The sequence below is a fragment of the Coffea arabica genome, chromosome 2c, assembly GCF_036785885.1.
Source record: "Coffea arabica cultivar ET-39 chromosome 2c, Coffea Arabica ET-39 HiFi, whole genome shotgun sequence".
Lineage (NCBI taxonomy): Eukaryota > Viridiplantae > Streptophyta > Magnoliopsida > Gentianales > Rubiaceae > Coffea > Coffea arabica.
In genome coordinates this window covers 63,206,138-63,222,097 of record NC_092312.1, presented here as the reverse complement: position 1 = coordinate 63,222,097, position 15,960 = coordinate 63,206,138, and the positions used below count along the sequence as shown (strand labels likewise).

Below are 15,960 nucleotides of genomic sequence, written 5' to 3'. Positions count from 1 at the left end.
CCTTAAAAAAAAGAAGACAATGGCAGTTGAATTTACACCATTTTAGAACAATATAGATAGTGTATTGTGCTCAATTAAGTTTTGCTTGACACACTTACGAAAACACAATTCCGACTCTTCATTTATATTTTCCAAGAAAGATCAAAGAACTTTTTTTGTGTAAGAAAACAAAAATTTCAGAATTTTCCTATCCTATATTGTAAATATTCCTAGAACACTCAATTGAAAATTTCCGCCACAGTTTTCAAAAAAGAAAACAAAATGCAATGTGATTCTCCCAAAAGCTCAAAAAATATGTTAGGAATGCAAAAATTTCTAGACCGAAAAGATTACTATTAATACCCCTTTTGTAGACCAAAAATTCCTAGACCAAAAAAATTACTATTAATACCCCTTTTCCTTTCTCTATCTTTCTTAATCGGCCCTAAAAGTTTATTTGTATAATTTAATAGTACACACATATTTTCTGCATATTATATATGCATACACATCGTTTTCGCGAGAGAGACAGAGGAATCGAGCGCGGTAGCGCGACAGATTTATCTAACAGAAGAAGATACGCATCTGATGAGCAAAGAAAGAGAGAGGGAGAGAGAAAGATTCTCTCTCTTCTTCAAACTCCTGAATCTTCAGTTCTCACCCTAGGGTTTTGCAATTGAAGAAAAAAATCGAAACCCTAATACAGCACTTATTAGTTCAATGGTTTCCCTTTAGTACAAAAATCCTGCACTTCAAGATCGATTTCTCTTCATTTCTTGATTCATTACGCAGCATTCAATATTTATACATATATTTTGTTAATTTTTATGTGTGTATAGAGCGGGGGAGAGAGAATTTGATTGAATAATGGCGGAATTAGGGCAACAGACCGTGGATTTCTCGACGCTGGTGGCCAGGGCGGCCGAGGAATCTTATGTTTCTTTGAAGGAATTGGTGGAGAAGTCGAAAGGTTCGGACATTTCGGACTCGGAGAAGAAGATTGGGATCCTCAAGTATGTAGTCAAGACTCAGCAGCGTATGCTTCGACTCAATGTCCTCGCCAAGTGGTGCCAGCAGGTCAGCTTCTTTCTTTTCTCTTTGATAAGTGAATTTTCGCCCATGTTTGAATTATTAGTGTATTGCATGGATTTATGTGGAATTTCTTTTGCAACTGAATGGTTTACAGTGGAAAATGTTGTTTTCTGTTGAAGTTTTTGAATACTTTAACTGGGGAAAAATGTTATGGGGTCAGAAGCTGTAGCTGTTATTTATCAATTCAAAAATTGGAACTTTATGATAATTTTCACTCCGGCGGGTTTGGATGTAAATAAAGGTTGAGAATAAGAAATGAAAACAAGGAATTGGGAAATTAAGGAAAACAGTGTACTAGTGAATGAGAAATCAAGAATGTTACTTTTGCTGAATTTTCTTTTTGTTTGTAAGTTTCAGAGGCTTAGGTAGTTAAATGCTAATAATGTTGGATTTTTTAGCTCAGACAGTGTGAAAAGGAAAATAAGGTTTTAAATGTAAGCGTTGAAGTTAGGCAATCTCCTCGAGAAACAGAAGTATCAATTATGGTATCTGTATTGATTTCACGTGATGGTTGTTGTTCTTTTGCACTGGATATTGATTCTTTGACTTTGACGGCTGTTGAAGTTCATAAATTAGGGATTTTTGGTTGAAAGGAGTCTATGGTACGGAAAGTAAGGTCAGTTTAGGCAGTGAACTTGGTGGGTTTGCTCGGACATCTGTTAAAGCTTGCAGAGGAGTTTCCACTTGTCATGTATACCTTTTTTTAGTTTGTAATATGTGAAGACACGTCACAGACATGGACAAATACAACGCCTATGAATTATAAGCTTTTAGTCAAAGTTGGTATTTTTCGTGACCCTTATATATATTTTCAGCTTGAGTGCAAGTTTAGGAATGGGGAGGTTGTCTGTGGGTTAATCACTGTTACGTGTTTATTGTCTTCTATGCCTGAAGGAGATACCTGGCATCTGAAGTGTTAGAGAGTGAAAATTGAGATTGCAACATCTTTTTGTTCCAGATTAAGAAATAGCATTCGGTTTCTTGCAAGCTGTTTGTTAGTAATTCTGAAAAATTTCCATATATCTTGATACAGATTTATATTGTATGTTTATGCCTTTTTTTTCCTCTCTAAAAGGGTTTCAATTAGGATTATAAAGTATTTTTATGCATTCAATTAGATTAAAAGGCGAAAATTTCTCGGTTTTAAACTAATAAAGGTACGAGTCCCCCTCCTGGATCTTGGTGACCAAGAATTGGGCTAGGGTAGGAGCTGAGGAAGTGCCCTCTTAATGGTGCTTCAAAAAGGACCGAGATTCCTTTATTGCTGCACTGCCATTGTATGTGCATCTGTTTGTTCTGTTCTTTTGAGATGTTTTGCAATTAAGCTGCTAGATATCTGTAATACGAATTGGTAAGGCTGTATACCTCTTCAATTGTTTTTTCTCTTTGGTCATACAGAAGACATGCAAGCTGATCCCCAAAGCAAAGCCACTTATTTTATGTGTTGGTTTAACTGCTTGTATTCTTTCATATGGAAATGTTATGCCAAAAATACATGAATAACCTCATAGCTGAGATGGTGCACCCATGATTGATTAGTTAAAGTAATTGGTTACATTGAAAATGTTGACATTAATATTGTTGTACTTTTATGTGCATTACTTTTGGATTATTATTGTACCAAGACTTTTAAGCGGCTTATTTATGGAATCTTAGTTCTATGTATCTTGTATTTTTTTTATTGAAGGTTAATTATTTATTAATCAGGTATTAGTTTTTTTTATAACGCTTTAGTCACTGTTAGAGGCTACATAATTGTCCCCACAACTCATGGATTAAGAGTTACACAAGAAAGTGGACTTGGTGAGGATCATTTTTCAATGGAACATTTTATAGGAATATCTTGTGAGTAGTTCTCTGACATGGTGTCTTAAATATCTCAATTTTAAGAAGTGCGGTATTGATTGCTCCTTTGTACATTATACTTGATGCTATGTGTTTTATTTATTTTAGAGAAGATAGTCCTTGGAATTTCTCATGTAAAGTTTTGATAGTCCATGTATCCTTTTTGAAAAAATTCTCTTTTTGTGTTCCTGCTGTGTTGTCTGCAGGTCCCTCTTGTACAATATTGTCAACAACTTGAGTCGACCCTATCAAGTCATGACACATGTTTCAGCCAAGCTGCCGATTCGATGTTTTTCATGCATGAGGGCTTACAACAAGCTCGTGCTCCTATCTATGATGTTCCATCTGCTGTTGAGGTCCTACTGAATGGAACATACCATCGTTTGCCAAAATGTATTGAAGATGTTGGTACTCAGAGCACGTTGAATGTGGATCAGCAAAAGCCAGCCCTAATGAAGCTGGATGCACTCGTCAGGTCCAAGCTACTTGAAGTTTCGCTTCCAAAAGATATTACTGAAGTAAAGATTTCAGATGGTACTGTGCTGCTTCGTGTAGATGGGGAGTTTAAGGTTCTTGTCACCCTTGGTTACCGAGGGCACTTGTCCTTGTGGAGGATATTACACTTGGAGCTGCTTGTTGGTGAGAGGTCTGGGCCTGTTAAGCTGGAAGAATTGCAGCGGCATGCTCTTGGCGATGATTTGGAACGCAGAATGGCTGCTGCAGAAAACGCATTTATGACATTGTATTCTATTCTTCATGAACTTTGTGTTGCACTTGTAATGGATACTGTTATAAGACAAGTTCAAGCACTTCGACAAGGGAGATGGAAAGATGCAATTAAGTTTGAGCTCATATCTGATGGTAGCATGGGACAAGGTGGGAATGCTGGTGGCACGCAGATAACACAAGATGGAGAGGCTGATGCGGCTGTTTTGAGAACACCTGGTTTAAAGATTTTATATTGGTTGGATTTTGACAAAACCTCTAGTACTCCTGACGTAGGATCATGCCCTTTCATTAAAATTGAACCAGGACCTGATCTGCAAATCAAGTGCCTTCACAGCTCATTTGTCATTGATCCTGTGACTGGAAAGGAGGCAGAATTTTCCCTTGACCAGAGTTGCATTGATGTTGAGAAGTTGCTACTTAGAGCAATTTGTTGCAACAGATATACTCGTCTGCTTGAAATTTTTAAAGAGCTGGAGAAAAATAATCAGATCGTTCGAGCCCCAGGAGATGTTCGTCTTGAGACTCAGATGGATAAATTTGACAATGACGGTAAAAAGGTTAGTTTCTTTGTCTATTTCAGTCTCTGTTACTTGGATACTTCCCCTTCCTAGTCGTGCCCATGTTAACCTGGACATTGGTAGTAGCACAGGATCTCTGTATGACACTGCATTTGTAAGTTTTGGACACCTCTAGGTTAATGAACGCTAGAAGAAAATGAGGGGAAATTAAGGTTTAATTCCTATGTCATGATTGAAACCACAATGAGTGCATGAGTTCTAATTCTGATGTTTATTTCCGTTCCTTCAGTTGTATGTGCAACATGAATAAATGATTAATATGTAAATATATTTTTTAAACATAAGACACATTTTTGTATAGTCGGTTTATATGGTCATATCTCATAATATCCTACATACAAATTAGATACAGGGCAGACCTCCTTACCTGTGTTGAACTCTGTAGTGGTATCACCATATCCTAGTTTCAGAAGAGTAACAAATTTGACACATAGATCCATACCAGTAAGTAGATTCCTATTTAGTCCAAGTAAAAAACATAATCTCAGTTTTTTTATGCGACATGCACCATTAAGGTCTTCAGATATTTTGAATTTTTGTTCTTACATGACATGGTTGGTTTGTATTTCATACATGATTGAAGTATGGGAGCTATATCATTGGGATGCTTGTCTGTGAATCTCTTGGTGCTTCATATTTTGTTAAAGAAAAATAGAATGAAACAAGGTACATAAGATGTTAGTTTGAGTGGGATAACTTCCAGGATTTTTCACTGAAGATCAAATTATCTTTAGATAATAGACTGATGATGACTGGAATCGCCACTAAGGAATTACTTTATTGTTTTTTTGAATTGCAGAAGACCAGATACTGTTAATTCATGTCAAACCTTGAATTCTTGAATTTTCTATGAACTTTGAAGGAGACATATGAAAGTGGAGAGAAATGAAAGTAATTGCTTTAGTTGTAAATTAGTGATTATTATTGGCGTCTAGTGGAGAACTTTTGGAAAACATGAGCTATGTAAGAGGTTTGGCATTTCTTATTTTAAAATGATTTGTATGGCAATATTGCAATTTTTTGCTTGAAATTTGAAGAATATGGCACCTATATTCGAAAAAATGAGGAAAAGCTGCATGAGAAAAGGACAAGCCTTATTGTTCCACTTTTCTGTGTTATGGAATTGGTCCATTTGTTTTGGATTTTGAGGTGGAAATGTTTTGTTCTGCGTTAATTTCCTGCAATTGCTTGCGGAATGTATGCTCTTAAGACTCTTCTTTCCCGGTCAGTTCATATGATACTCGATATTTGTTTTTCTTTTGTTTTTGAGTTAATTTTTCTAACTTTTCTTTGTTTGTTTCCCCTCTTTTACGGATGTTGGACCATTGACTAAGTTTAAGTAGGAAAGATCACTTAAAAGTTCCCTCATATTGCTTGCTGCTGGATACAATTACAACAGAATGGTCAAAAGTCTTGTAACCTTTCAATTATAAGACCAATGTCTTTTATTGGTTTAATTATTAGAGAAATTGGATGTAAGTATATTTCTGAACATTGTTTCCTGTTGATACTTCCATAGTTTCCAAAAGTTAATGGTTTACATGGTTACATTTTTTATTTATGGGTAAGGTTGACTTAAACATGTCTTTGGATTTTGAAATGTTTGCATGCCAAATTAGAGTTTGTTGTAGAATTTATTTACAAAAGAATATGCACTTTACAGTCGGAGGTTTTCCCAGATTTTTTTGACCCTATGTGGATTATTGACCAGAGATAAAGAGAAAAGACAGTATAAGGGTAAATTTTGTCATCTATTCTTGATGAAGCCAATGTCATTTCATTATCTTATAGGCAAGATTGCATCAAATGATTTTTTAAGTGATTATCTACCAGTTCTTAGGTCCTTCGGTAACTACATGGGTAACATTGTTTTATCTTGTGAAGATTTTGGAGTGGAGGGGATGATACTAAGAATCACTTATTTTAGCATCTAATTTTGTCTAAATTAAATATACCATCATGGTTATTACCCATCAGAAGTGTCTCTACCTTGCTTGTTGAACTGGAAATAAACTCTTGAATGAGGATGCTTATTAAATTGTTGGAAATTGTGTCTAGTGCATGCATAATCGTACTTGGGAACTTGCTCAAAATTGCATCATCTGCACGAGTTATGTATATAATTTTCAGCTGTATAGGCTATGATCACTGTCCTTAACCTAATGTAGCTATGCTTTTGTGAAATATCATGTAGGAATGAATGTGCACTGCTAAGAAAGAAGTGAAAATAAAGAGTTAGAGATTTAGGAGTTTAGAATAGATCAATATTAAAAAGCTTATGATGCTTAAGTAGTGTACTTTTTATGAGGTGGAAGGTATTAAATTTCCTAAATTCAAAGGATGAAACATGACAGATGTTATGATTCTTCTGTCTTAGACTTTCAAATTTAGTTTCTCTGATTCTCTTGAAGTTTATTATGGGATTTTGCTTGTTTAATGATGTAAAACTCAATTATGAAAGGAACAATAACTTTTCTTGTTTAGTTGGAAAGGAACATTTCTGTAAGCAGAAAGTGGTTATTGTGGGGTCACATTTCCAGACAATGGTTGTCCACTGTGAATTTGGTAGTACTTATAATCTGTTTGGTGATTGTTTATTTGGCTGTTGTTGGATTTTGTGCATTATGTGTGTCATTATTTAAGTAAAAAAATATTATAAAATTTTTGATGTATTTTTTTTATTATTGGCCTTTAGTGTTGACTAGTAGTCTGTCCATTGGTACCTATTTTGGTCTGGTTATAGTACTCTGAGTTGTGCAATTTTCTGGTTTAGGCTTCCAAGTTATTTGGTTATCAAAATCTGTTGCCTCTCTCATCTTAGAACACAACCTTTGCTGATTTTAGTTTTCATATTCTACTTGTCATGGAGTTATACCAAAGTTTGTTTGTCCTTTTCCTACAATGATAACATGGTGTTTTATGGATCTTCTTTCTGGTATTGGCATCCTTTGCCATCTGGATTCTGGGTGTCTCTGTTCTGAGGACCAGGGGGTGTATGAACTTGGTAGTCGATGTTGATTGTTTTTTTCGGCCAAAAGTTTGCTTCTGTGTCAGCGAAATTAATTGTCATAATGTGCATTATCTCCCCCCCCCCCCCCAACCCCCCAAAAACCAAAAAAGAAAAAGTAATAGTTGGGATTGACTAAAGTTTAACTTAACGAGAAATGAGTACAATCCATTTGATGTTTTTTCTGCGTGGCATTTATGATTTACTACCTGTCTTTTTACCAGATCGTGAATTTAGTCTTTTAAGGTTTTAAACATGGACGACTCATTTCTGCACTGATTCTCTGCAGGACATATCTAAATTTGATTCCAGGAAGGATGAAGGGCAGGAAGTTCTGTCGGTCCGTGCCTACGGCTTATCGTTTTTCACTCTTGGAATAAATTTAAGGTTTTTACTCCTTACCTTTGTCTATTAAGATATTGATTTTTTTAAATGGTGAAAATGGTTTCACCATTCTGTAATATTAATGTGAATGAACTCATATTATGGCTCTGATCGAATGGACTATTTTGGCAAAACATAGGTAGGTCTTCTTAAACACACATCTAAAGTAATCCTCCCCTAAAAACTATCTAAAAAACACATCAATACCCCTTTCCCTCAACCGCACCCACCGCCCTCAGCTTCCCTTCCATCTGGGCCCATTCTGTCCCCTCCTTCCTCCTTCCTCAGCCCCCCAGCCCCCCTCGTCCTTCCTCCCCCCTACCTGCCATCCCCATCAACTCTTCTTTTCCCTCTTCCTGGTCCCCTCCCTTCTCCTAATCCACCACCCTCCTTAGTAATACCCACATGTACAGTTAACAAAAGCACCATCTAAACAGGCTCACTTTAATATCATGTAGTAGTTCGTTCACTTTTTCTTTGTTGTGTGATTCTTGTCTGGTGTTGATTAAATATAAGGTTCAATGAGAGAAATATAAGTTCTTCTGTTCGTCACCTCTTCTTTTTTTTCTTTCAGTTTTGTGGTTTTATTTTTTGGTAACTCTTGAACTAAACTTGGTTCCTTGCTCTTAACTTCAGGAATGGCCACTTCCTTCTTCACTCATCTAAGAATACTGTCTCACCATCTGAACTTTTGGAGTGTGAAGAAGCTCTAAACCAAAGAACTATGACTGCTGCACAAGTTTTTATAAGCTTGAGAAGCAAAAGCATTTCACACTTGTTTGCATGTGTTGGAAGGTCCTTGGGCCTGGAGGTATATGTGGAGTTCCTTTCTTTTGGAGTTAATTTTCAAAGTTTTCTGTGGTGGTTGTTTAGAAAACGATGTTTCACCATTCTTATCACAATGTTAGTTTTTCTGGGTAACATTATTTGATTCGACATTTTGCGTCAATTTTTCTGGGTAACATTATTTGATTCGACATTTTGCGTCAATGATTGTTTATATTCCAATTTACAGCTACTTGTTTGGCAGAATATGCCAGAGAATTTTGGTATATCAAGGGATATTCAAAATTTCAGAACAAAATGTCCCGTTGTTTGCTCTGTTCAAAAACAAAATGTCCTATTGTTTGCTTTATTTTTGTGCATTTTTGTTAGATATAGGAGTCTTTTGTCCTTAAAAAGGTTCATACTACTTGCAAAACTTCTGATTTCACTGGATGTAGGCATATTTACTCTACACGAAGGCTTCTATCTGAAGTGAATTTAATTGAATTGACTTTTTTTTCCCTTCTCAAAGAAAAAACTGTTTTGTTTATGGGTTGGCCAATTTTTACTGTGTGGTGGATATCTCATGCCCAGTCCTCTACTAGTCCCCAATAAGTCATTGTTAAGATATCCTGGATGGCTATCCTGAGGTGCTTCATGGTTCTCAGCCAATTTAATGAATCAGAGAATTTCTAATTTGTTTGTTGGCATTTTGTTAATCCTTCAAGTGCGCATTCTATATTTCACCACTCAAAAGACTAAGCTGGTTAATTGCATGCTCTTTATTGCAGGTCTTTGAACGTGGTTTTGCATCGTTGAAGTTACCTAAGAATATTTCAAATGGTTCGAGTGTGTTGCTGATGAGTTTTCCAGAGTGTGGGAGTTCTTATTATTTGCTGATGCAACTTGACAAGGATTTCAAACCGCTGTTTAACTTAATGGAAACTCAGCCAGATCCTTCAGGGAAAGCTGAATCTTTTAGTGACTTGAATAATATCATTCGTGTAAAAGATGTTGATATTGGGCAGATGCAGATGTGTGAAGATGATCTCAATCTAAGCCTACTTGACTGTGGAAAATTACTATCTGTTTTACCTAGTCTCAGTCCTAACCGGACTTCTGAACAAAGTCTTCTTTCTGAATTCACCTTGGAGGGATCTGCACTTGCCTCTAGCTTTCCCTCAAAGTTTTCATCAATTGTGGATGAAGTATTTGAGCTGGAGAAAGGGTCATCTGCCGCCAATCTCTCTGGTCATGGCCCAAGTCTGGGTTCAACATATGGTACTTCTCCTGCATCTCATTTTGGCGCTGGAGGTATGAATCTCCATTCTACAAAAGTTGGAACGCCATCTCCTAAGTGGGATGGTGGTTCACAGGTACCGACCAGATTGTCCGGTATGCCACCTAGTTATAGTGGTTCCATCTACACTGGGAGCCATTATAGGGGCTTGATACAGTCAGGTTCTACTGGTTCCATTTCCGTTGGCCCTGGAAGAAGTCAGGTGAAGAACTTATCCTCCTCAAAGTCTGATCAAGATTTGACCTCTCTGAGGTCTCCACAGTCTGGTGGACTTGGGTCTTACTCATTGATCGATGAACATCAGGTAACAACTCCCGGAATTCGTACAGCTGGACATTTGTCTCCCTCCCCTCAACTTGGCCTTCCTGCTTCTGGAGCAAGTGCAAAACCTATTGGAGCTAGAAATTCATCCGGCAATGCTATACCTGGAAATCTTAGAGTTTCTGGATTTAATTCATTGGTTGCGTCTCCCGTATGTAAGATACCTACTTCTAGGTGATAGGTTTCCATCTGCTTTTTTTTTTTGTGCATGTTTATTTAGTAGGATTAATTTCTTTCAACATATTTTCTTCGATAAATTACTTGTTAAACAGGGGGCTTCTTTTTTGTTCCTTTCCAGCTCAAACACCAGATTCCAATTATATGAATTCAAATCTTGATACTGTTCCGCGACAAGAGAAAATGTCAAGAAAGCGTACGCTGACAGATTTGTTGAGCTCTCTCCCATCACTTCAACATCCAGAAGCTAATGACAAATCTTACAAGAGAAGGAGAATAGTGGAATGGAGACCTCAACAACTTACTTCACAGATGCTCATTACTTCAGAACTTTTTCGAAAAACTGAGGGATACAGTTATGGAGATCTTATATCTGAAGCAAATAAGGGTAATTTACCCTCTAGTATATATGTTTCTGCTCTTCTTCACGTGGTCAGACACTGCTCACTTTGTATTAAGCATGCCCGACTAACCAGTCAGATGGACGCACTTGACATTCCATATGTTGAAGAAGTGGGTCTAAGAAGTGCATCCTCAAACTTGTGGTTTCGTCTTCCATTTGCAAGAGGTGATACATGGCAGCATATATGCTTACGATTGGGGAGACCTGGAAGTATGTATTGGGATGTGAAAATTTGTGATCAACACTTCAGGGACTTGTGGGAACTTCAGAAAGGAATGAGTAATTCTCCATGGGGTCCTGGTGTTCGTATTGCTAATACATCTGATGTTGACGCTCATATTCGGTATGATGCTGAAGGTGTTGTTTTGAGTTACCATTCTGTTGAGGCTGATAGTATTAGGAAACTAGTAGCCGATATCGAAAGGCTTTCTAATGCTAGAACCTTTGCCCTTGGAATGCAAAGTCTACTTGGAGTACGGACAGATGAGAAATTTGAAGAAAATGCTACTGCCTCTGATGTTAAAGCACCAGGTGGTGTGAAAACTGTACTAGACATGGCTGACAAATTTTCTGAACAGATGAGGAGGGCATTTAAAATTGAAGCTGTTGGACTTATGAGTTTATGGTTCAGTTTTGGATCTGGAGTACTTGCTCGCTTTGTTGTTGAATGGGAATCAGGCAAAGAGGGCTGCACAATGCATGTTTCTCCTGACCAACTTTGGCCCCACACCAAGGTGTGTGTGTACCTGTGACTATGTCTCTGGTCCAAATTCTTGTTTGTCTTTGCTTTTATTTCCTCTTTTATTATAGCACTTGATAAACTTGTCTGTGTATGTTACTTGGGCTTCGAATGTTTGGTTTTATTGAGACCAATACCTTTCCTCCTTTTCTTATAAGACTGTCTTTTGATTACTGTGCTCATTTTCCTGTCCCCTATATATGTATCTTTTTATCTTGTTTTCCATTATAATTTAACTATTTAGCTTTATTTTGCATTTGATCAGGAAAAGCCTGCATAACTTTGATTTTTTTTTCTATGCAGTTTTTGGAAGATTTCATCAATGGTGCTGAAGTTGCATCGCTTTTGGATTGTATACGACTGACTGCTGGACCCTTACAGGCTCTTGCTGCTGCCACACGTCCTGCACGAGCTGCTCCTGTTTCAGGAGTTTCTGGTGTTGCAGCACCTATCTCCTCTATGTCAAGACAGAGTGGATATGTTCCGTCTCAGGGTCAGCTGCCAAGCATTGCAACACCCAATGCTAGTCAGGCTGCATCTGTTCCTGCAGGAAATGCTTCTGCCTCTGTAACTTCAGGTCCTCTTGCTTCTCAAAATCCTCATACTACTGCAATGTTGGCAGCTGCAGCCGCTGCTGCCGCTGGGAGAGGTGGTCCTGGCATTGTTCCTAGTTCATTGTTGCCAATTGATGTCTCTGTAGTACTCCGTGGTCCCTACTGGATACGGATTATATATCGGAAAAATTTTGCTGTTGACATGCGATGTTTTGCCGGAGATCAGGTTTGGTTGCAACCTGCAACGCCACCCAAAGGGGGACCGTCTGTTGGAGGATCACTTCCATGTCCACAATTCCGGCCCTTTATAATGGAGCATGTTGCTCAGGAATTGAATGGCATAGATTCCAGTTTTGCTGGTGGTCAACAAACAGTTGTTCTAGCCAATGGTAGTAGTTCAAATCCAAGTACAGTTTCACACCTTTCAGCCTCCAATGGAAACAGAACCAATCTCGCAAATTCTGCTGGAATATCTCGGTCAGCAAATGCTGTTTCTGGTCTAAATCGCATGGGAAATGTTGTTCCTGCCGGATCAAATTTAGCTGCAGCAAACTCTGGGTTGCCATTACGCAGATCTCCTGGCACAGGTGTACCTGCCCATGTAAGAGGCGAACTGAATACGGCCATTATTGGGCTTGGGGATGATGGAGGTTATGGTGGTGGATGGGTCCCTCTTGTTGCCCTCAAGAAGGTTCTTCGAGGTATTCTCAAATATCTGGGAGTGTTGTGGCTATTTGCACAGTTACCAGAGCTTTTGAAAGAGATCCTCGGTTCAATCCTAAAGGATAATGAAGGTGCACTTTTGAATTTGGATCAGGAGCAACCAGCATTACGCTTCTTTATCGGGTAAGAACATGGTGGTTTATTGGCATTTGTTCATGTTTTTATTTTATTAACCTGATGTGTGTAGCAATGGAAGCACACCGGATTATTCTAATATGAAGACATGCAGTCAAATCCCTAAATCACGTTAGGCAGAAGTATTTTGTGTAATCCATGTACTTTGGGTTCTAAAGCCTGACGCGCATTGACCCACATAGTTTGCAAATGCATGTAGATGCATCTTCCAACTTTTTGTGGACAGTCATTAAACTGCTCCTTTTCTCTGTCCTGGATTGCTCTTTCTGACCTTTGTAACCTCCTGTTTTCTTTTTGTTCTCTCTGCTGCTGTTGGCTTCCTTATGTATCTCCTTTGTTTTTTATTTCCTTTTCTTTGTTCTACAAGGTTTGCTCCCTGTTCTTGGTTTTCCCTGCTACTCTTTTCTTCTTTTGCCCCTGCACACACACAGACATCCTCTGCTTGCTTTATATTCTGAACATACTCTTTTTGATCTTTCTTTCTCTTTCTTATGTTCTTTTTTTTTCCTTTTAAGATAAAACTGTTTTAATAAGTTTTGGACTGTGCTCTGCTCTTTCCCTTGTAGCTGTTGTTTGCTCTCTTCTTCTCCTCCTACTATGCTCTACTCTTCTCCTTGCTGTTGCTCTGTGCATGGAAACTACTTAGAAAATTGATTTGGCTTATAAAAAAGGAAGGTTTTGTGTTCTAAAATTCGTGAATCTTCTGTTGCATGGTATTTACCTGTGGAATGATGTCGATTCTTCTTCCTTATCACTCTGACATAATCATAAGGTCCAGACACAGAAATTTTAAGGAAAAAGGAACCCCCCTCCCCCCCCCCCCAAAAAAAAAAGAGGCCTTGAGTATGATGCAGAATGCACATGGTGAATTGTGGATTTTCTACTAATAAGACAATCAATTATGTAATTCTTTCATTACTGTTTGTGTTAAATGTCATGTACTAGTATCAGTATTCTATTGAACATTTATTGTCCTTCAATGTTCTAGACTGCAAATGTTGAAGTTGGCCAATTCTTTGTGATCGTCAATCAACATAGGGTAATTTAAGAAATTAAGTAGTTGCAGTCAAACTTTGAGTTAGCTGAACTATTAACCATTATCCAAACATAGTTACTTCAATTTATATGGTATCATTTTTGAAAAAGATGATTATTTTGCAATTCAGGGACAGATAACTGATGCCTGATAAAAAAAAAAAATCCCAACGGAGCTTTGTCCTGATTTGACAGATCTAATTTCATGGTCTACAAAGAAATTTGGCATATGTGTACAAGCATAATGGTCTTAATACGTTATGATAATAAGAGGAAAGTCATGTGGGAAAGTGAAGGAAGTATAGGAACAAGAAAACCACTTTCTTGTGAAAGTTAGTTTAAGTAGAAAGCTTTTGAGATAAAATGGGTAGTTACTGGTGGTATTGAGTATATTGTGTGTAATGAACAAATTTCCTCCAAAATTCTGCAGATTTTGCAGGACACCATATCCAGGAAAGTGAGGTTAGAGCTTCCTTGGCTTACAAAAACACACAAAGGAAAATTTTTTTTTTTTTTCCTTCACTTTCCACACTTGCAAACAAAACATGAAGGGTGCTTGTCTGTATTTCCTGGATATAAGTGTCATACGGTCCATAGAATACAATCCCTTATACCATGAATACGAGTTGTTTCTTCAATATTTTTGAGACGGGCTTTGTTCTGGTTCTTGTGTTGACTATTATATTGTCGTGCATGCATGTGGTTGTTATGCTGAGAAAGGGATGGCATAATGTGTTTGATAAAAAGCAGTTAGCTTGTTGATGGCATTTTTTATTGATTTATAATTATTTTTCTTGCTTGCATTCTTAACATTGACTTGATATTTTGCAACAGGGGTTATGTTTTTGCAGTTAGTGTACACAGGGTTCAACTTCTTCTCCAAGTTATTAGTGTAACTAGATTTCACCATTCCCAGCGGCAGCAGCAGAATTCAGCAACTGCTCAGGATGAATTGACTCCGTCTGAAATAAGCGAAATATGCGATTACTTTAGTCGTCGCGTTGCATCGGAGCCCTATGATGCTTCTCGTGTTGCTTCATTCATTACGCTATTAACTCTACCAATTTCGGTTTTAAGAGAATTTTTGAAACTCATCGCGTGGAAGAAAGGCTTAGCTCCATCTCCAGGTGGAGATTTGGCTCCTGCTCAAAAATCCCGCATTGAACTTTGTCTTGAGAATCATGCAGGCTTTACTATGGATGGAAAAAATGAAAGTTCCTCTGTATCTAAAAGCAATATTCACTATGATCGAGCACATAATGCTGTTGATTTTGCACTGACTGTTGTTCTTGATCCTGCTCACATACCGCATATAAATGCTGCTGGTGGTGCTGCTTGGCTTCCTTATTGTGTTTCTGTGAGATTGAGATACTCATTTGGTGATAATCCTAATGTATCTTTCCTGGGGATGGAGGGAAGCCATGGAGGTCGGGCATGCTGGCTGAGAGTTGATGAGTGGGAAAAATGTAAGCAGCGGGTAACCCGCACTGTGGAAGTGAATGGATCTTCAGCCGGAGATGGTAATCAGGGAAGATTGAGAGTTGTTGCCGATAGTGTACAAAGAACATTGCATGGTTGCCTTCAAGGTCTGAGAGAGGGCAGCGGTGGTGCTGGCACCATTGGAACAACATGACCAGACAGGATGCAATTGACCCTTTAGCAGAATGTATATTGTGGTGCTATTCCTCTCATGCGTTGCTGAGTCGAGCAATGCTACTGTTTATCAGGGAAGATTGAGAGTTGTTGCCGATAGTGTACAAAGAACATTGCATGGTTGCCTTCAAGGTCTGAGAGAGGGCAGCGGTGGTGCTGGCACCATTGGAACAACATGACCAGACAGGATGCAATTGACCGGAGAAACTTTGAGTGATGGTACACAAGAAATTTTGATTTAGAAATTTCCGAGTTAGATTGGAATTTGTCTAGTAGGAGCATTTAGAACTTGTATTATTGCATGTTCATCTAACTGGACAAATCCACTTGGTGGTTCCCATTGTACAGGTAAACTTCAATGTGTGTACAAAATGTCCTGCAAATTGTTGTATAACTTGATGGAAGCACAAGGATAGATAGTGTCATCCTGTCAAAATGTAGATTATTGTGGTATAAATTCTTTAGGTTTTTTGAGAAAATATTGTGCCAACGGTTAAATTCTTGAACTAATATGTAACTCCGCATTTTTAAAGCAAAAGCA

The 15,960-nt window shown here is 37.9% G+C and overlaps 1 protein-coding gene across 2 annotated transcripts; it reads left to right on the top strand.

Annotated features, from left to right (window-relative positions):
• Positions 1–438: 438 nt before the first annotated feature.
• On the top strand, positions 439–15,898 carry LOC113727422 (mediator of RNA polymerase II transcription subunit 14). Of its 2 annotated transcripts, XM_072076077.1 has the most exons (9): positions 510–1,056; positions 3,123–4,202; positions 7,520–7,617; positions 8,251–8,425; positions 9,171–9,881; positions 9,984–10,155; positions 10,299–11,314; positions 11,623–12,719; positions 14,601–15,898. In XM_072076077.1, the coding sequence occupies exons 1-9, from the start codon at positions 847–849 to the stop codon at positions 15,397–15,399; spliced, it is 5,358 nt and encodes a 1,785-aa protein (XP_071932178.1). In that variant the 5' UTR covers positions 510–846; the 3' UTR covers positions 15,400–15,898. The 2 variants fall into 2 exon arrangements, with proteins under 2 accessions (XP_027107376.1, XP_071932178.1); XM_027251575.2 differs by having other exon boundaries at positions 439–1,056; positions 9,171–10,155.
• The last annotated feature ends 62 nt before the right edge of the window (positions 15,899–15,960 follow it).